Genomic DNA, 19859 nt, shown 5'->3' with positions numbered 1-19859 from the left:
GATGTGCCTGGATGCACTGGCAGGGGACTGAAGGGTGGGAGCACCGCGCTGCAGAAAAGCCGGGAACAAAGGCGCGGCACATTCACCCCTAACAAAAGAGACCCGTCAGAATTCATTACCGTTCCTATCGCAGGAGCTCAGCATAAAGCCACAGAACCCTCCCACCTCAAACGTCGAAGGTTTCACAAAGAACCCCGCCGCGTTCTGCCCTCTCCAGCGAGCAGCACCGCCCAAGGGGAGCAGAGCCCGGCAAAAAGCACAGCGGGGCCCGGGACACGAACTCTGCCCAAGGGCAGCGCTTGTCGCACGTCCTGAGCCCTTCAAACGGGGACAAACGCCACTCTCGGGGGGCCCTGCCGCGGGGGACCCCTACAGGGCTGGGAGGTCTTGGAAATGCAGCTTTTGGCGAGCGAACAGCCACATTCCGCCTCTCCGGGGCCCAAGCTCGGCCTCCGTCCCGGGGGAAGCGGCTGCAGAACCGTCCGGCTGAACCACAGGGCCTGTCTGGGGAGCGGAACCAGCTTCCTTCACAGCTGGCAGCGCTCAACCCCCACCGGGCTTGCGCCGCTCCTGCCGAGGGCCCCTCACGAGCCACCACCAGCCCCGCTCGCTCCCCGACAGCCCGGCCCGGCCTCCACCGGGATCGCCCGGCCCGGCCCCCACCGGGATCGCCCGGCCCGGGCCCGCCATGGCCACCGCCTTCCCCGCCCGTTACCGGGGCAACGCCGCCGCTCTCGCGAGAGAGCGCGCAGGAAGTGACGCGTGAAACGTGTGTGTGTGACACGTGACAGCGGCGCGGGGATTCCGAACGGAGCAGCGGGAGGTGGGGGAGCGCCGGGACACGGGGGTGCGGGGACACAGCGGTGTGGGGACACGGGGGTACGGGAACCCCGGAGCGCAGGGATCTGGGACCGCGGGGCTGAGGGGATACGGGGACGGAGCAATACGGGGACAGGGAGACATGGGAGCCCTGGAGCACAGGGATCTGGAACGGCCGGGAGCGCGGGGACACAGGGACACAGTGTCAGAGCAATACGGGGACACGGGAACACAGCAGTATGGGGACATGGGAGCCCCGAACCACAGGGATCTGGGACCGCCGGGAATGCAGAGACACGGGGGTGCAGAGACACGGGGACATGGTGGAGGGAGGCTGTTTACACGCGCCTGGCTGGCAGGACAAAGGGGAACACTGCAGCCTGACTGGGTGCGATATTGGGAAGAAATTCTTCCCTCTGAGGATGGTGACATCTCTGGCACAGGGTGCTCAGAGAAGCTGTGGCTGCCCCTGGATCCCTGGAAGTGTCCAAGGCCAGGTTGGACGGGGCTTGGGGCAGCCTGGGCTAGTGGAAGGTGTCCCTGCCCATGGCAGGGGTTGAATGAGGTGAACTTCCAGGTCTCTTTCAGCCCTGTCTTGGCACGATATCACCACCACAGCAGGGTCAGCACAGTCTGCCCTTCCTTGCAGGCACCTCAGGGAAGGAGCCATGCCCAGGATCACTCTGAATGGGATCACAGTGGATTTCCCCTTCCAGCCCTACCCGTGCCAGGAAGCCTACATGGCCAAGGTGCTGGAATGCCTGCAAAAGGTGTGTGAGTGTCCACCTGTGTGTCATTTCTAACTGTACTAAATGGTTTCTCTAAGAAGAGGTTGTCACAATTCAAGTTTTCTTTACGTACTTTGTATGCTGCCTTTCCAAATCTTCTCTGACTTTTTACTTGTAGTTTTATTTTACTCTGTGGTAATGAAAATCGTGTGTGGCAGGTGGCAGTCAGTAGAAATATAGATGGGCTGTTCCTGCCTAAATTGGGAAAAGGAAGAAAGGCTGCTTGTATTCTTGCAATCTGTCCTTGGCTGGCTGGGTCTGATTACAGAATTATGAATGGTTTGGGTTGGAAGGGACATTAAAGCTCACCTTGTTCCAGCCCCTGCCATGGGCAGGGACACCTTCCACTATCCCAGGCTGCTCCAAACCCCATCCAACCTGGCCCTGAACACTTCCAGGGATGGGCCAGCCACAGCTTCTCTGGGCACCCTGTGCCAGGGCCTCTCCACCTTACAGGGAACAATTTCTTCCTATTCTCCAATATAAACCTACTCTCTCTCAGTAGGAATCCATTCTTCCTTATCCTGTTACTACAGGTTCTTGTAAAAAGTCCCTTTCCATGTTTCTTGTAGCCCCCTTCAGAAACTGGAAGGCCCCAGTTAGATCACCTTGGAGTCTTCTGTTCTCCAGGCTGAACAATCCCAATTGTCTCAGCCTTTCCTCATAGGGGGGATTTGGTCTTGTCTTGTTGATATCTGGACTATTTGTATAATTTTCCATTTGCTGTGCGAGAGGAGAATTTTACTGAATGAATGTCAAAATAATAAAATGGGTTTTTTCACAGTAAATACCTTTTTTTTCTCGACACATCTTTGTGGGAACCAAAAGATTGTTCTGAGGGACCAAACAAGCTTATTGTGGGAACTTTGGCTTTCCACCATAAGCTCTGGATCACAGTACCTGCTTGGTGCCTCCTCTCATTGAACTCAAAGTGTTGTGAGCTCATGATATAAATTCCTCTCATACACTTGAGCTCAGCTGCTGCTTTTTTCCAATTTGTAGTATTGCAACACACTTAAAAATTGTAACATCCCATAGGTCAAGGTGTTCCAAGTTCTGACATAGTTCTGCACCTAAACTGGCATGGAATAAAACCTTAATCCTAAGGGAAACCATCACTCTGTTAACTGGGAGCTTTAACTTTCTGGGCTGGTTTTTCAATAACTTCTCATATTTTCATGTATTTTATGCTGAAATGTGACACACTCCAATGGCTCTAAGAGCAGAGAATTGAATTCCTGTGCTAAATAAATGTGATGGCTAGCTCTGGATTTTTGATTGAACCTCATTAATTTAATTAGAGGGTCCTACATGTTGATTAGACCTCATGTGTGAGTGTTCCTGGTGGGGCTGCCAGCTGGTGTTTGCTCCTTGGCAGAGGACATGCAGTGCTGCACCAAGACCTGTCCTGCTGAACGCCTAAATCCCTCTCTTATTTCTCTCCACCAAAGAAGGTAAATGGCATTTTGGAGAGCCCCACAGGCACAGGGAAGACCCTGTGCCTGCTGTGTTCCACCCTGGCCTGGAGGGAGCACTTCAAGGACACCATCTCAGCCCGGAAAATCGCGCAGCGCATGAATGGGGTGGAGCTCTTCCCTGACAGACCTGTGTCCTCCTGGGGCACTGCTGCCACAGATGGAGATGTCCCAAGTGAGTACCACCACCTCTGCACTCAGGGATGGTAGTCAATATGTGCTTTTATTTGTCTTTTATAATAAATATGCAATTATAAAAGTTACAGAGCTTTTAGAAGTTGTTGAGCAGATGGAGCACAGTTTCACCATTTTATACATTTTCAAGGTGTTTTATGTAGTTTGAATTTTTCTTGGAGCTTATTTAGTTCTTTAGTTTCTTAGAAAATCATTTAGCTCATTTTATGTATGTGAATAGTTAGATGCCAGCATTTCCTGCTGTCTCTACAAGGCAAACTGTTACCATAGTACCAGCTGGGGAAGGAGGCTAAGAATATCCCTAGTTCTCCTTTCTATGCTTATAATGTCTTTCTGCTTTTTTTTTCTCTTCTATTTGGCAGCTTATTACACTGACATTCCAAAAATAATTTATGCCTCCAGGACTCACTCCCAGCTTACACAGGTCATTAATGAGCTAAAGAACACAGTGTACAGGTGAGTATGATTTAGGGTAGTGTCCTTATTCAAAGAAAAGGAAGAGAAATCCCTCTAGTGTAGTTATTGTTTGAACTTCTGTGGATGAATGCATAAAAGATGATATCCAGAGAAATGTAATTCCTTTAATGTGCATGTTTAGAGCCTGGTTTTCTTTGTTGATGGGCTTGGTTTATTTTAATACTTCACAGCTTCTCTCCTTCAGTCATAAAATTTTCTGAATTTAGTCTGGTTTTGGTTTTTTACTTGACACATTAACTTATAAAATTACCTTTTTAAATTTCCCCTATTTATATTTTTCTGGGGGCATTTTTTAAGGCAGTGAGAAGCCATTACCAAGTTGAACTCCTTAGGCTGATGTAAATCTATTAAGAACTTTGTGGTTCTGTTATACCAGTGCCTGTCACAGTTTTCAGCTGTCCACATGCCAGTGTGTGGCTAAACTCTTTGGACAGGCACAGTCATTTGTCGATGTAGTTCTTGGAAAGATACAACCTTGTAATAAGCAAAAAAGCCCAAACCATGGTGAATGCTTGTAGTGAACCAGTTCTGTCCTAACCTTGCTCTGAACATCACAACCAGCTGGGAAAAGCTTGTAATGGATGACAGGCCCCAGCTGCCTGGGCTGAGCTGTCATAACAGAACCCAGATTTTGTGGTGGATGGTGTAAATTGCTGCTTGTGACTTCTTGCTGTGAGCTGCTGCTGCTTATTAACACCCACTGCTGCCAGCAGAGATGCAGTGCCTCCAAGTCCAGTAACACACACAGCAGTTACAGACCGACTAATTGACTTGTCCTGGCTCTAACCCTTGCTTTGGGCTCATCTGTTTCTCCTGAATCTTTCACTTATGAGATATTGAATCTAAGCATGTACAACTCTGTTCTCTCTTGCCTTATTTTTAATGTCAGTTTTGTTATCCAGGCCAAAGGTTTGTGTGCTGGGGTCTAGGGAACAGCTCTGCATCAACCCTGAAGTGAAGCGACAGGAGAGCAACCACATGCAGGTGAGATCAGAGCCTGGAGAGGATGTTCAGGGAGAACATGGAGGCTTTTGTGTCATTTCTGTGTCATTCTTCACTCTGACATTGTTTAGCTACAAGAGGCTGCAGGGAAACACAGTAGTTGTAAATGTGTTTTTAGGAATGTTTAGTTTCCAGTTTTGTGAGTGCAAAATGTAATTCTGAGTCTCTGGTGACATTTTCTATCCAAAGAAAGATGTCACTGTGTAGAGCATGACAGTTAATAATTTGTAGTTTCTGATCTGCTATTTATGAGTTTGTCAAGAGCAATAATAATTTCAAAACATTGCTTCAGTTATTGATTTAGCTGTTATTTTTACAATATCAAAGATTACTGTTTTGAAAAGTATTAATGGTAAAATTAACACATTTTTCTCTGAGCATATGAGTGTTCTGTGCTGCAAAAAAAAGAGCCTAACTTGGAAGGTGAGCAGGACATGTGGTTCTAAAGCTGAAGAGCTGTGATTAGCATTTATTCATTAGCTGGGGTTAGAACTGATTTCACTCCTTAACATGCTTTCAGTGCCTGACAAGCTGTGCTACTCTGGGCTGAAATAGGCTTTGTTTTGTAGATCTACATGTGCAGAATGAAAGTGATGGCTCGTGCTTGTCATTTCTATAACAATGTGGAAGGTGAGTGTGGCTCACCTTCACTTCCCCTGGAGGCAAAGCCCTGGTTTTTGGAGAGGGAGGGATTTCCTAGGCAGGTGGAGAGGTTTGGAAAAGTTGGCAAAATCCAGCTGTGTTTTTCTCTGTTACTGTCTTTCAAGAATGAAATATTAGTGGGTGAGTTTGATCAGGGTAACAACAAATCTTTGTGTGATGCTTTCACCTAAGCTGGTGTCATTTTAATGTCATCTTTTACAGAAAAGAGTACAGAGAAAGAAGTGATTGAATCAATCATGGATATTGAAGACTTGGTTAAAAATGGAAACAAACACAGGTGAGTGATCCCCTCTGACCTTCCTCGCCCTAACTTGTAAAAATAATGGAAGTTTCTCTGTTCACTTTTATTAATCCATTAGTGTATCAGAGTGCATGAATGTTGAATGACCTCTTAATATTTCTGCAAGCATTACAGTCTGTACTGTTTTTTTTTTTTAAACAGAGCTTGTCCTTATTATCTCTCTCGGAGCCTGAAGCAGCAAGCAGACATTATTTTTATGCCTTACAACTATTTACTAGACTCAAAGGTAACATGTAACTTTGCTTTACAGTTACTTTTCTGTTTGTTTTATGGTTTTATGCTTTTAGTGGATAAACAGTGAAGAGTGATGCCTGGCAAGTGAATGCATTATGTATGATTCAAAACTGGCCAAATCCTAGTTCAGTTCAGGACCATAGAGGATGCCATTTGGGGTTTTCTCTGTAAATTCTTTCTCATGATTAAAAAAAAATGTTTGAGATTTTTCTATATTTGTAGAATTAGCTTTGCAGAATGTGGTGCTATTTTTAGGTGATATTCACCTCCTGGACACAAATCTTCAGTCACACACTGTGCAGTATTTTTGCATGCAATCTGATGTGTTTTTGTTTCTGCAGCTGTTGCGTGATTTTCAGAATAAAGAAGTTTTCAGTAGAAACTGGACATATCTCTTGGAAATAATTTCTGGTTTTGTGTACAAACAGTTGTAATAAGCTGTTTGTATTTTATGGATAGGAAGTGAAACCTTTGAAAACTCTTTTGAGGAAACAAATGTGCTGACATCTTCATGCAACTTGGAGTAATTGATGAATTATAGTAAAAGCCATATTGCACGCCACTGCTGCAGGAAGACTGAAAGTTTAAGAAATTAAAAAATAAATTTAAGAGATCCTTTAAGCCCTATAAGTAGAGAAGCATTGTGAAATGAAGTCATGTGGTACTGGAGGGAGTGTGTCCAGAATATCCATTTGAAATGGCAGCACAAGCATCAAATTGTAAATACAAGGCAAATCCTCTGCTTTGCACCCCACTTCTCCCAGATCTCTATTGCCAAAAACGACTCAAAGTGACTTAAATTAATAGGTAAACTTTCTTAAATTAGTTAAATTAATCCAAATATGTCACACCTGGGGTTTTTTCTTTATTACAGATTGTAATCTCTGTAACCACTTACCTGATACCTTTTAGCACCTTCATTTCCAGAGAAAATTATTCTGTGGTTTCTGTAGCAGGCAGCCACAGCCATTACTTGCTGTTTTCTCAAAAGAAAAAACTAACCCAACTAAAAAATACACGAAAACCCAAAAGCATCTCATCATCCACTTTCTCAGCCAATCAAATCCATATTTCTCAGTGGCTTTTTTGTCCATTTCCTTGTTTTTGATTTTGTCTTTAGAGCAGGAAATCACACAACTTGGACCTGAAGGGGACTGTGGTGATACTCGATGAAGCTCACAATGTGGTGAGTTGTTCTGGTCTGTTACCATTTTCAATCTGCACCCAAAGAATAAAACAAACAGCCTGTAAAATCTGTACTCATGTGTATGTTGCTAATATTCGTTATCATGAACATTTCTGGTTTCTGTGACAGTTAAATTTTTGTAGTTGAGTTAGCAGTCCTTTGACACTGCTGATTTTTTTTATGAGGTGATGGTTTCTTTCTAAAGGGTACATCTCCAGATTTATGAGGTGTTTCTTTTCTTGGAGACTTCTAAGAAAACACTGTGTAAGAAATGATGGAAGACCCACTCTTGAAGCTCAGCTGCATCAGCTCTGCCAAGTGCAGTAGATGGCAAACAGGACTCTTGTAATATTTCCAAGTCCTCACTCATAGAGGAAAACAAGAAAAAAAATAAATAATGCTGCCTTAGGAGTTCTTCCCTTTAGCTGGCTTGAAACTGCAGCTCTTTTCCTAAATGATGAAATGCAAAGGAACATTTGAAATATGTCCCTTTCTCTGCCACACGAAGGCACAGTCTCCCAGTGGGATTTCTGCTGAACAGCTGTGGTTTGTTGTGTGAGTGCCTGGTGTCCTTTCAGTAAACAGCCACCCGGGTCTGCTCTGCTTCACTAGACAGCCTTGCATTGCTGCATTCAGGGTTTGCTCCTTTCCTCAGAACATCTCCTTCTGTTGAAAAAATGTGTGGAAATCCTGTCACGGTTGTATGAGGTTTGGATTTGTTTTTCCCTTTGTAGTGTGCTGGAAGTACTAATTGATGCCTGCATGCAGAAATTAGCCAGAACAGCTTCTCATTTTGCAATAGCTATCTGATGGTGCTGTCTCTTCCAGATTAATATGTGGAAATTTAGGGATTATCCTGAAATAAAATTATTTTCTTTCTGATTAGATTGTTTACACATGCAGCTCACTCAGCACTTATTTTCTTTATAACTTATTTCTTCATAGCTATTACAGTCAAATATTTGTGTAGGTTAGGCCTTATTGTTTATCATCAATCCTCAGGGAAAATGATTCTTTTTGTGAAAGAAAATTTCTTGTAAAGCAATATGTGATTTAATTTTCAAAGTCAGAGAAAGTTTTGTCAACATTACTAATCCTGAGTGTTTAAACCATTACTACTTTTTAAATAGAAAGTTGAGAAATAGCTTTTTTGAAGAACAAACCAATGTCTAAGTAAAAGAATTTCCTGCTTGAACATCAGACAATTACTGTCTGTACTCTCTAGAATGTTGATAATGTGGAAGAGGCAAAATCTGTTCTACATTTCAGAAAGAATGTTGTTTATGAATAGTCAGAGTCTTCAGGTGTTTATAAAATATCCTCTGACCTGAGCTGGAGATCAAAAATAAAACCAAGCCTGGTTGTCTGGACTTCATCATGTCTGAAACTGCCTGAACAAACAGGACACAGAGTGGTCAGATAATTCTTCCATTCCTTCTATTTTAGGAGAAGTTGTGTGAGGAGTCCTCTTCTTTTGACTTGACTCCCTATGATCTGGCTTCAGCAATGGATGCAATAAATGTTGTCCTGGAGGAACAAGCCAAAGTGGTTCAACAGAATGAAATCAATGCTGAATTCAACATGGAGTTGGCCACTTCAGGTGTGTTGACAGTGGCATATCACTGTTTCTCTGGGATTATAAAGTGCCACTACCAAGAACTGGAAAATAACTTCTAGGGAAAGTTTCTAGGACACTTACACTCCTGTTAGTAAGTAAATTGTTGTTAATTAGTAATTGTTGCCAGACACTGGAAGATTTGATCAAACTAATGTGACATGAGGGGCTATGAAGGAGAACAGTGAGGAGAACACACAAAATATCTTTCCATGTACACAATTCTAACCTTCATAGCCATAATTTCTGGAAAGGCATAAAGAAACTGGGAATGAAATAGGTGTGAAACAACCTCTTTGAAGTCTTTTCACTCTTTTCAACAGGACTGAACATGGAACTGGAAGATATAGCAAAGATCAAGAGTAAGTGTATTTTTAGTGGTGTTGAAAATTGTTGTTGAAACAATTGAAGCAGTTTGAAAAGGTCAGCAATTACAAATCAAGCTCACGTAGCATTGCCGTATACATAACTTAAGCGTCAATGAATGTCTCAGTTATAAGTTATCTGGCTTTTCCCAAGAACTTTTTGGAATGTTTAGTTAGTTTTTTCTCAAGAAGAGAGATTTGGCAGATGAATGTGTCTTTTCCTGCGTTGTTAGAAGTTCCCACATTTTCTAACCTTGTCAGTGTGCTGGAATTGCATCAGTTGCATAATTCTGCTGTCAGAACCTGAAGTTAACATCAAGAGCTTGAGATATCTCATGTATACAAAGGATTTCCAAGAACAAATTTCCCTGTCTGTAAAGAGTTTAACATTTAGCTGCTGACTTCAGCTTCATTAGAAATTGAAGTCATGGAAGTTCTTGGAGTTGAATATGAATATTTAAAGGTGGTATCCAGGAAATTGGTTTTGATCATTTTGGTTTGTTTACAGAGTTGAGAGAACAGCTGGGCTGCTGTCTTTTGTAACAGCCTTTGTAATAAAGTACATTTGAAAAAGTGACTTAGATGTGTCTCAGACATGACTTTCTGTGCACCCTAACTTTTTCCTCTTAATTTTCCTAAAGAAATTCTTCTTCAGCTCGAAAGTGCTATTGATGCAGTGGAGCTGCCAGCAAATGGTAATGGAGTCACCAAAGAGGGAAGGTAAATTTCTTCTCATTAATGTGTTTAAATGTTAAAAAGAACAGCAAATTGGAGCTGGGGCAGCTGTTGGAGTTATATCTCTATTCTAGTTTCTGGGAATAGTATTTAGTCAAGGTTTTAGTTTTCCTGAAATCTCCTATCTATAGTAATCATTATTTTTGGAGGAACTCCCTTTTTTAGTGTTTTGGGAGTGGAAAATCCTCTGCTTGGGTTTCCTGAGCTGGAAGAAGCTGTGCTTCTTTCAATTTTGTGTCATGATTTAAGCAGAGGTACCAGTGCTGCAGAGATGTGTCTGAGGGTACCTCTGAGCTCTCGAAGTCCATTTCTAAACTGGTGCCTGTTGTACATGGAAAAAAAAACCATGGAAATTGCATGCCAATCTGCTTCTAAATTAGTAATGGATTGTATGTTGGGGAGGAATGATGGAAAAAGGGAATGACATGGTCTGTGTGCTTTCTGCCATGGCAGTATTGTGCACTGTCTTTATAAGCAAGTACTTAATTTTATTCTTGGAAGTTTTTCATTCTCATGGAGACGGAAACATGTTTTGCTACATGATGGTGAAATTGTTCTTCTGAAAGAGTAACATTATTTGTGCCTATTTGATTCTTTACAATTGTTTACAATTCAGTATTTCCCAATTCTGCTTTTTCTTTATAAATTGCAGCTACATCTTTGATCTGTTTGCAGAAGCCCAAATAACACTGCAGACCAAATCCTCCCTCTTGGAGTCACTGGAGCAGATTTTACAGTTTCTTTCAGGCCGTAAGTGCATGAACTTTTTAGCTTTTTTACTCAGACTTTCCTCTTTAGTGTAAGAAACTGGAAATTTGTGTAGTTAAGGGAGATAATCATATGATAAAGCCTCTGTAAGCTAAAATCTGACCTTAAAGACTTGTGTCTTTTTATTAAGATGTGCAGGGTCCTCTGCTGGGAAACATATTTTATATCTGTTCATGTAGCTGAACTGATGCTGAAAACCACCTTGTGTCAAAACAGGAGTCTATGGGTCCATCCATGCACATAGAGGACTTTTGCATGGACACTATTTTTCTCCAAAACCACGTGGATTGTGATGTGAAGCTTGCTGACATTTTGCTGATGGTACTTTTAGTGTCTTGAGTTCTTCCTTGATCCTGGAGTTAAAAAACAGGAAGGTGGAGAATCATATAAAATTATTTTTCCCCCTTGATTTAACAAGCTTTTGTTCTAATGTCTGTCAGTATCTTGTTCTTAAATTGCTCTTCTGTACAGAAAAAATTTCAACTTCTACATGTGTAGTCTTGTGTTGCTTTCTCCAGGTACTGGGATATTTGTCAATACATCTGGATTGCATAAGGTCTCAGATATTATCCAGGTAAATATTTAAGGCTGCTTCTCTACATATCTGAAGGATAGAAGAGTTGGTTTAAAAGATGTGGAAAAATATTGGATCAATTTTATTCTTGTTGGGATGTACACTTGTGCAATGGTGCAAGTTTGTAGTTTTTGAGGAGAAAGCTGCTGCCTGATGGGATGGATTAATCTGATTTTTGCCCAGGTTGTTCTTTTATAGTTCTGGTCTCCTTTTTTGGATATGCTGGATTTAAATTTTGGCTGGGCTTAGCATCCACCAGGTGGAGCTGGGTCATTGAACTTGCTTGCAGCAGTGTTGGGGAATATGAGATCATCTTATGAAATAACAAGAGAGGCTAAGGAAAAAAGCAAACAAAAGATAATTTAAAGATAATTTAAGTATTTTTTTCATTTAATTATTAACTTATGAGATATCTAAAACAAAAGTCTTTTCAGTTCCATAGAAACTGAATGTGACACTTGTGGGTATCCACATAATGCTGTCTGTCATCTCCCTGTTGTACACTTCCAAAACTTTGATTATGAAAATCCCAAGCCCCATAAAATTCAGAGGTGCAGTGAGCCTCTATATTAGACAGTGGTATGTCTGATCTATGTGTGCAAAAAGGCACCAGAGATTAACACCCTGTTTAAAACTGAAAATGAAAACTTTATTCAAACCTTGCAGACCTGTGTGATAAAGACAAGTTACCTGGGTGTGTTTTGAATGGTCCTGGCAGGTTTGCAGCACTGAACTCTGAATGCATGAGTGTTTGTGGGGCTGCATTCATAGTGACATACACAGGATTCCTTTTTTCTAGCTGTGGTTAAACAAAACCTTCATGTGTGTTCCAGTACAGTAGTAGTGATTTATGTACACTGGTACCAATTGGTTTGTACTGGGAGAAGTTGCTGTTCTGAGGGAAGGCCAGGTGAGCCTAATTTAAATTGGTTTCTCAAGGTTTCAAAGCTGAGAGATGAGAAAATTCAGAAGTAGAAACCAGGTCCCCTGATCCCAGAGGACTGGGAATAATCGTCTGTGTGTGCTCTTTTGGGCTGTGGATAGATAAAAAGGAGATTTGACTTTGGAGGAGAAAGCTCAGATCCCTTTTCTGCTGTTGCGCACATGCACGTGGACACTGCTTGCAAAGGATCTGCCAGGGGACAGTTTGCCATCTTGAGATAGGAGGGACATGGACAGAGTTTGGTTCTTGCAGAGCCTTGAGTCTTAATTTATCACCAGCTTGTTTTAATTAATAGTAATTGTTTTTCTTCCTTTTCAAAGAACACTTACCAAAATGCCTTTTGTGCGCCATATCTTTGGCTGTTTTTCAGGAGTAAATATTTCCAGGAATTGTGCTTTTTTTTTTTTAATTGCTAGGGAACATCTTGTAACTAGCTGATACTTTTATGAGCTTTGGTAATTCCTATCAATGTCTGGAGAAATTTTGTTTAGAAAAATTAACAGAGTTGTAAATATTTGAGAACCACAGCTGTTTTCACTGAAGTTGCACTGGGATGCTTTATGTTTGAAAGAGCATCATCTGTAGTCATGAGATGTCACATGCAGGAAAGGGGGAAAAGCATAACTCAGAAGCTTTTAATTTAATATATGGACAATTAGATATGATTACAACTTTATTATTTTTCTAAGCAGAGTGTTATTAGCAGGGGGACCACAGATGAAATTTTAAACTGAAGGAACTCAAAAAGCTCTTCTGTGCTTGCTTGTGACTGATCTCCTTAGAGTGTTTTTTAATCCACAGTCAGAGTCATGAACAGTGTGAATAATAACATTGTCATTTATGTAGTTTGTTTAGATAGTGACTTGAAGTTTTTGGAACAGTGAGAGCACCATGTGGGGAGCAGAAATTGCCTGGAAGAACCACATTTATTCAAGATTCTCTGTCTTATTTGATAACAGGAGTAAGGAAAGAAATTTAAGCAGCAGTGACTTTTGAAAGAATTATTGCAGCAGTGACTTTTGTGGAAACACTTCTCAGTGCAAAGACACGTTAGGGATTTTACCAAAAGGATATATGTGTATGTATGTATCAAAAATAAAGTGGCCAGCAGGACCAGGGAGGTCATTGTCCCTCTGGTCTGGGCAATGGTGAGGCTTCACCTCGAGTCCTGTGTCCAGTTCTGAGCCCCTCATGACAAGAAGGACATTGAGGGGCTGGAGCATGTCCAGGGAAGGGAACAGAGCTGGGGAAGGGGCTGGAGCACCAGGAGAGGCTGAGGGAGCTGGGGAGGCTCAGCCTTGAGAAAAGGAGGCTCAGGGGGGACCTTCTCACCCTCACAAGTCCCTGACAGGAGGGAGCAGCCAGGTGGGGGTCAGGCTCTGCTCCCAGGGAACAAGGGGCAGGATAAGAAGAAATGACCTCGTGCAGTGTCAGGGGAGGTTCAGGTTGGACATTAGGAAGAATTTCTACATGGAAAGGGTTGTCAGACATTGGAAGGGGCTGCCCAGGGGGGTGGTGGAGTTCCCATCCCTGGAGGTGTTTGTGGAACACCTGGATGTGGCACTCAGTGCTCTGGGCTGGGTGACAAGGTGGGGATCAGTCACAGCTTGGACTCAACCATCTTGGAGGTCATTTCTAACCTAAATAATTCTGTGATTCTGTTTCCCTCCACTTTGCAGACAGTGTTCAGCATGGATCCCCCAGAAGGAGTCACAACAGGGTTCCTGCCACGTCAGGCAATATCTAAATATTACAAGGTATGGGAGCTTTTGTGTGCTGTGTTTTTCCTCACAGCATTTAATGTCTGTGCTTCGTGTATCTCAGACTTGGAAGGATGTGGGTAGTACAGCACATGTTGTTGATTACAGGGAGGGAAAAAAAGAGAACACAACAAAAAAAACCAAAAAAAAACCACAACCCAACACCAAAGGAGCAGTATTTAATTTAGATTCTGAAGAAAACCACAATTTTAAAATGAATTTGTAAATTGAATTTTGAAAGTGCAGCAAATGGAAATTTCAGAAAATTTTGAAATTGGATATTAAACAAGAATCAAGGTGTTCTTCCAGTAATGTATTTTTAGTTTAGCCCAGTGCTAAGCAAATGCAGCAGAACCACTGAACCTCCTCCCTGAACTTGTTTTAATTTGTTTAAAGTTTGGAATTTATGGGATGTGTTGTTATGATAAATTTTAGGAACAGATCTTTTTCTAAATGTCACTTTTAGACTTTATACTATTTTTGTTGCCAAATGAAGCAAATCTTTCCACCGTGATAGTGTTCTACATTTAATCTGTGTGGTTTATGCTGGTGAAAATACCCAAATAATTGGGTTCTTGGTCTCTGCTTGGGTCAGCCCATGAAAAGCTGTTCCCATCATCTGACTCAAAAATGACTGGTTGGATGGTGATGCACTTTTTTGCTCCTTAGTTATGAAATATTGGAAGCAAAATAGAAAAGAGACAGGAAATTATATAGCCTTAATAACACTGTAAAAGTGGCACTAATTGCATTAATTACTCTTAATGTAGGCCAGGTTTTTTGAGGGATGAAGTTCAAGTTCATTTCTGCAGCCATTGCTAGAAATGTTTGTTACTTTCCTTCAGGTACATATTCATGTGGATAATGGTAATCAGAAAAAGAAACAAAGGACAGATCTCTGGAACTCATCATCTTCTAAAAGACAAGGTACAGGACTATTCTTGGGGAGGTTCATGCAAAAGCTGCATTGAAAACTCCTCAACTGCTCCTTTCTGATTCAAATAGAGGAAAACAAGTGCAGCTCCATTGTGGATGCAATGAGTTGGAGACAAGCTTTTCACTTTTATAGTTATTTCTGAAGGGGAGGTGACACATGCCATCTCAATATAAGAATTTCTTGTACCATTGGTGTTTTGTGCACTGCTGGAGTTCTTTTAGGGCAATGATTCTGATGAAAGAAGATAATTTCCATAATGGAATTGTTGTATTGGTGTAGAGAAAATCTTCAGAGCAGCCAAGAATGGGGAACTCTCCTCCAACCCTCAGGTTACTACTGAGGTTCATGACAGGTTCTGTTCTCATACCAGCTGGATTTCTCTGTACAACTGTGTTGAGTTAAACACAAAATTGGTGTTGAATAAGGCTGTAACTGCCTTTGGCAAGAAGGGGGTTCAGTTACAGTTATGATGGCAAAAATGTTTGTCAGAGGTGGTAGAAGAATAAATTCTATTCCATTCTCTGTTGAAATTATTGAATTTATTGTGGAGGTGTTACAGTTTGTTGGAGCTCTGTAGAGAAGTTTCATGTGATGTACCAGAGATCTTGTCCAGATCATGTGAATTCTTAGGCAGAAAATGCCTTGCCCCTGGGGCATGTTTACCTATTCTGGGATCACCTGCTTTGCAAAACTTCCTAGTTTGAGCAACTTTCAGGGTGTGTTGTCAGTCCTTGGTAGTTTCAGCTTCAGCTATACTTTCCAATCTCCTCCCTTGTCAATCTCCTCCCACCTCTTTTGTTCCTTATGCTCTGCAGATCCCAGTATCTGGAATTACCTCAGTATAGCTGAGGTAACTTCAGAACCAGATATTTAGAAGAAAAGATACTTGGCCTCTGAATCAAAGGGTTATCCTAATGCTCCTATAAAGCAGCACCAAGCTTGGCTTTGTTGGACTGCAGCATTCATTCTTTCTGATATTTTAATTAATTTTTTTAATAATTAAGTTGAAATTTTCAATTTAAGTTGACATTTTCAATTAGAGAAGGGAGATGCAGATCCCTTTACCTAAGCCTTCTTAACAGAACACTCCTCAGGGACTTGTGTAAATAACTTTGTCTCATAACTATCTACTTAATTACTCAGTTAAGTGCTCATGAGTGTGTAATTATCTGTTTCATGGAAGTCCTTCTTTTAAGGGCAAAATAACATTTTTCAAAGAATGAATTTTCAAGAATTTACTGGGTTTGCACATAATAGCCCCTTAAATGTTTCCATTAAATTAGTGTTGTTTAGTAATCTCTAAATGCTGTTTTCCTGAGATATTCTTCAATTGGAGTTTTAAGATGCAGTAATAATTCTGAGTGGATTTGGTTAAAGATGGGTGCAGGAAGAGGCTAATACAAACATTTTTAGGTTAATTGCACAGTTTGGAGGATTTATACACAGAAATACAAAGCAGTGAGAGAATTCTGTGATTCGGTAGATGGATTCTGATATATTTGTTTTTCAAATAAGAACAGTATTTGCAAGTTCCTGTGTAACACACCTGAGTATGCTGACACTTGTGCTTTATGTAAGCCTAGCAGAGGCCAGACATGTTAGATGGAGTCTCTGATTTCCTGTAATGATATAGCAAATGGTATAGAAATAATTCAAGCATTTAAGAACAGCTGTTTTCCAGGGTTTTGTGGAAATTATCCACTCAAACATCATTCTCTACAAAGTAGTTGGTGAGGACAAGGGGCATAGCTTGGGGTAGCTGATGAGATTGCTGCCTGAGTCATCTGGGAACAAATGCTGTTTATGTCAACAATATTGGACTGTTGCAGTTTAACATTTGCTCTAAACCATCGTGTTGTAGACTATTAGCAAGCTATTTCTCCTTGCCTTAGCTGTCCTTGTACCAGGAATGGAAAAAGAGACCAGCTTTGTTTAACACCCAACACTTCCTGCTGGTGAATGGGACCTTGAAAATGGATTTATTGTTGTTAAGCTTAAAGGCATACTTGCAGCACACCAGGCTAAAAATGTACAGCAGCCCCAACTTGTCCAGGAACTGGGAACTGGTGCCTGGCAGTTGTCATGCTGGGTTACAGAAATGTTTCCAGCTGAGCACTGGAGGAGCAGACATGAGGGGCTGGTGTCCTTTTCCAGGCCATCCCATATCAGCCCAATTTGGTTTTGTGCTGGGATTTCTTGGGTTCCTGGCTGAATGACTTTGTTCTTATCTGTAGATACTCACTGGCTTGTCCAAACTAATTTGCACCAATTGTTAGTGTGAGTTAGAAGGATAGAGAATTTGGTGAATTTTGGAGTGTGAGTCTTCTAGAATTTGGGCATTGTCTGGATGGGTCTGTCCAAATGAGATGGAAGGGTAAAACTTTTAGTTAAATGTTCACTCGTGATTCTAAGCAGTAAGTGACTCACTGGGCAAGTCTTAATGGGGATTTCCTGAAAACACCAGCTTTTTCTTTTGGCAATGAAGGCTTTGATTGACTTGTGTAAAATTCAAAGAAATGGCCATGGTACTTAGGTGAGAGGTATTTATTTTTATTACTGAAACTAATCATGAAAAGCAGAAACAGAAACTAAAGATGATGTTTCATTTGGCTGCTCTTGTTCTTGACATGGCTATTGTTTTTATTCCCTTGTGCCTGTGTCTCTGACAAGCTGATGCAGTTTTCAGCAAGCTTGAGCTGAGCAATGAAGGAAATTACTGATGTGATTTATTTTTCTTAATATTCTTTCTGTTGATAACTTACATATTTTCAGAGTCACACACTAAAATACATGTGTGTGTGTGTGTGTGTATGTATATGTCACCACATCCCACAAAAGATTTGAGCAGAAATTGAAATGTTTGGGAGTTGACTCTGGGGAAAGTGGGAAGTTTAGGTCAAAGATTTATAGCCTATATAGTTGCATAGGAAATTCCTCATAGAGAAGGGGTTCTTTCTTCAAGCCAGTGCAAGGTTGGACATACTTTCTTGTTAGATTATGAGGAAGCAGTGATATTTTCATTAAAAGTCATTAAATCTGGGAAGAACCAAAGCAGGACATACCACACATCTGGAATTTTGAGTTTGGATGCTGTCTGGTTTACTCTCAGAAGTTCAGGTGCAATATACTGGTCATAGTCTAGTTTTTCCACTTTGATTTCTTAGTGTTTTATCTTTATTTAATGCAGGGAAGACTTTAAGCTATTGGTGTTTCAGCCCTGGGTACAGCATGCACGAGCTCGTTCGACAGGGAGTCAGGACAATCATCCTCACCAGTGGGACACTCTCCCCCCTCTCATCATTTACAATGGAAATGCAGATGTGAGTACCTGGATGTGGGAACACTGCCATTCCTGAAAGATGCACAGTCTGCTCTCGTGGATTTAGGTTTTATCTCAGGATTTTAAAGTCCTCTGTTTGCCCAGAGAAGCTGTGGCTGCCCCATCCCTGGAAGTGTCCAAGGTCAAGCTGGATGGGGCTTGGAGCAGCCTGGGATAATGGAAGGTCTCCCTGCCCATGGCAGGGGGTGAAATGAGATGAGCTTTAAGGTTTCTTCCAACCAAACCATTCTATAATTCTGTGGTTCTGGAACTGGTAGGGAATCATATAATGTGTATGACTGGGATCTTCTTTTTTTCTCCAGCCCTTTTCCTATTTGCCTGGAGAATCCTCATGTAATTGATAAACACCAGCTCTGGGTCGGGATCATTCCAAAGGGACCTGATGGAACTGTGCTTACTTCCACCTATGAAAGAAGGTAATGAACTCCCATGTGGAATCCCGCTTTAAATGTTGGATTCCAAGATTGGGTTCTGTTAACAGGAGTGTGCTAGTTAAGCAAGGGATCTCTAGTGGTTTTCTTAGATAAATGCTGAATAACAACACCCTTTAACCACTCCTATTGAAGGTCTGGAAGGGATCAGGTACCAAGTCACTGACAGTCCTTGATGGCCCTGACCAGCCTCAGCTGGAACTGCACCCACAACCATCCCCCAGGAGCTGCACTGAACCCTATCCAGTTTTTTTTTGCTGAAGGCTTAATTGACTTGAAACATGACTGGCCTTTGCAATAACTATTTTTATATTTAAAGCTTGTCACCATGCCCAGCCTCTCTTTCACCTCTGGGTTGCCTTCTTAAGGAAAACATGTCCAAATATTGTCAAGCTTTTCATCATCATTTTTCTTGCTCATTTGGTCTTCCATGACTTTGTCTCTTTCTATCTGCTGTTCAGAGTTGACAGTGCTTCTGCTGCCAGCAGAGGCCAAATGTTCCATAGAACTGGAAAGGGACTCAGCAATTCTAATGGATTTTTACAGAGAAGTCATAATCTGGAAAGCCCTCAGACTACATTTCTCATTTACAGAAGTTTTAGTGTGCTGTTTCAGTGTATTTCTGTTGAAGATGCTGTCTTTTAAAGAAGGAGGGTTGGGGATTCCACTCCTCCAGGGCTTTAGAACATGGGGATTTTTTGAAGGAAAGGTTCACTGTGTTCACTCTGCTTTGACAACATCTCTGTGTTGATACTGGTTTTTGTATGTCCTATAAAAGTATATATGTTAGGGTTTTTCCCTGCATATATAAATTTTCTGGGAAAACAGTACACAAAACTACAGGGCACTAAAAAAAAGGGAGCATAAAGGCATGAGAGACCACGGGAGTTTTCAGTCAGGTGTGGAAGAACATAAATATAGCTCACTGGAGAGCAGGAGTTCTTCAGTCAGAGACAGAGTGATTTATTAAATAATAACCACAGTAACCAAACTAACCCTGCAGCAACACCACCCCTAATTGTAATGTTAGTCAGGCTTGGCAGACTTCCTGGCAGAACTCTCATGTGTGTTGCTACTCACATGGCTGCACATTTCTACCTGTGCATTTTGAAATATTGAAGCTTAGATCATCTTCAGAGCTATCAATAAGAATATCTCATAGTATTAATAAAATGTAGTCAAGGTATTATTAATTCTTGCCCTTGGTGTTGGTGCTTGCCACAGAAGGAAGAGCAACTGGGAGTCTGGAAA

At 41.6% G+C, this 19859-nt stretch overlaps 1 protein-coding gene across 3 annotated transcripts in view; it reads left to right on the top strand.

Annotated features, from left to right (window-relative positions):
• The first annotated feature begins 781 nt into the window (after positions 1-781).
• RTEL1 (regulator of telomere elongation helicase 1) overlaps positions 782-19859 on the top strand; it is a 44710-nt gene continuing 25632 nt past the window's right edge. For all 3 annotated transcript variants that reach the window (XM_030963417.1, XM_030963416.1, XM_030963418.1), the window contains exons 1-18: positions 782-823; positions 1469-1589; positions 3059-3257; positions 3640-3733; positions 4657-4738; positions 5326-5386; positions 5621-5696; positions 5862-5946; positions 7075-7140; positions 8587-8740; positions 9079-9117; positions 9762-9840; positions 10508-10605; positions 11142-11197; positions 13820-13897; positions 14746-14827; positions 18025-18157; positions 18480-18593. In XM_030963417.1, the coding sequence (XP_030819277.1) occupies positions 1488-1589; positions 3059-3257; positions 3640-3733; positions 4657-4738; positions 5326-5386; positions 5621-5696; positions 5862-5946; positions 7075-7140; positions 8587-8740; positions 9079-9117; positions 9762-9840; positions 10508-10605; positions 11142-11197; positions 13820-13897; positions 14746-14827; positions 18025-18157; positions 18480-18593 (1598 nt within the window). In that variant the 5' untranslated portion in view covers positions 782-823; positions 1469-1487. The remainder of the gene's footprint in view (positions 824-1468; positions 1590-3058; positions 3258-3639; positions 3734-4656; positions 4739-5325; positions 5387-5620; positions 5697-5861; positions 5947-7074; positions 7141-8586; positions 8741-9078; positions 9118-9761; positions 9841-10507; positions 10606-11141; positions 11198-13819; positions 13898-14745; positions 14828-18024; positions 18158-18479; positions 18594-19859) is intronic.

This window comes from Camarhynchus parvulus, chromosome 20 (assembly GCF_901933205.1).
Source record: "Camarhynchus parvulus chromosome 20, STF_HiC, whole genome shotgun sequence".
Taxonomy (NCBI): domain Eukaryota; kingdom Metazoa; phylum Chordata; class Aves; order Passeriformes; family Thraupidae; genus Camarhynchus; species Camarhynchus parvulus.
This window is presented reverse-complemented; position numbering and strand designations above follow the sequence as displayed.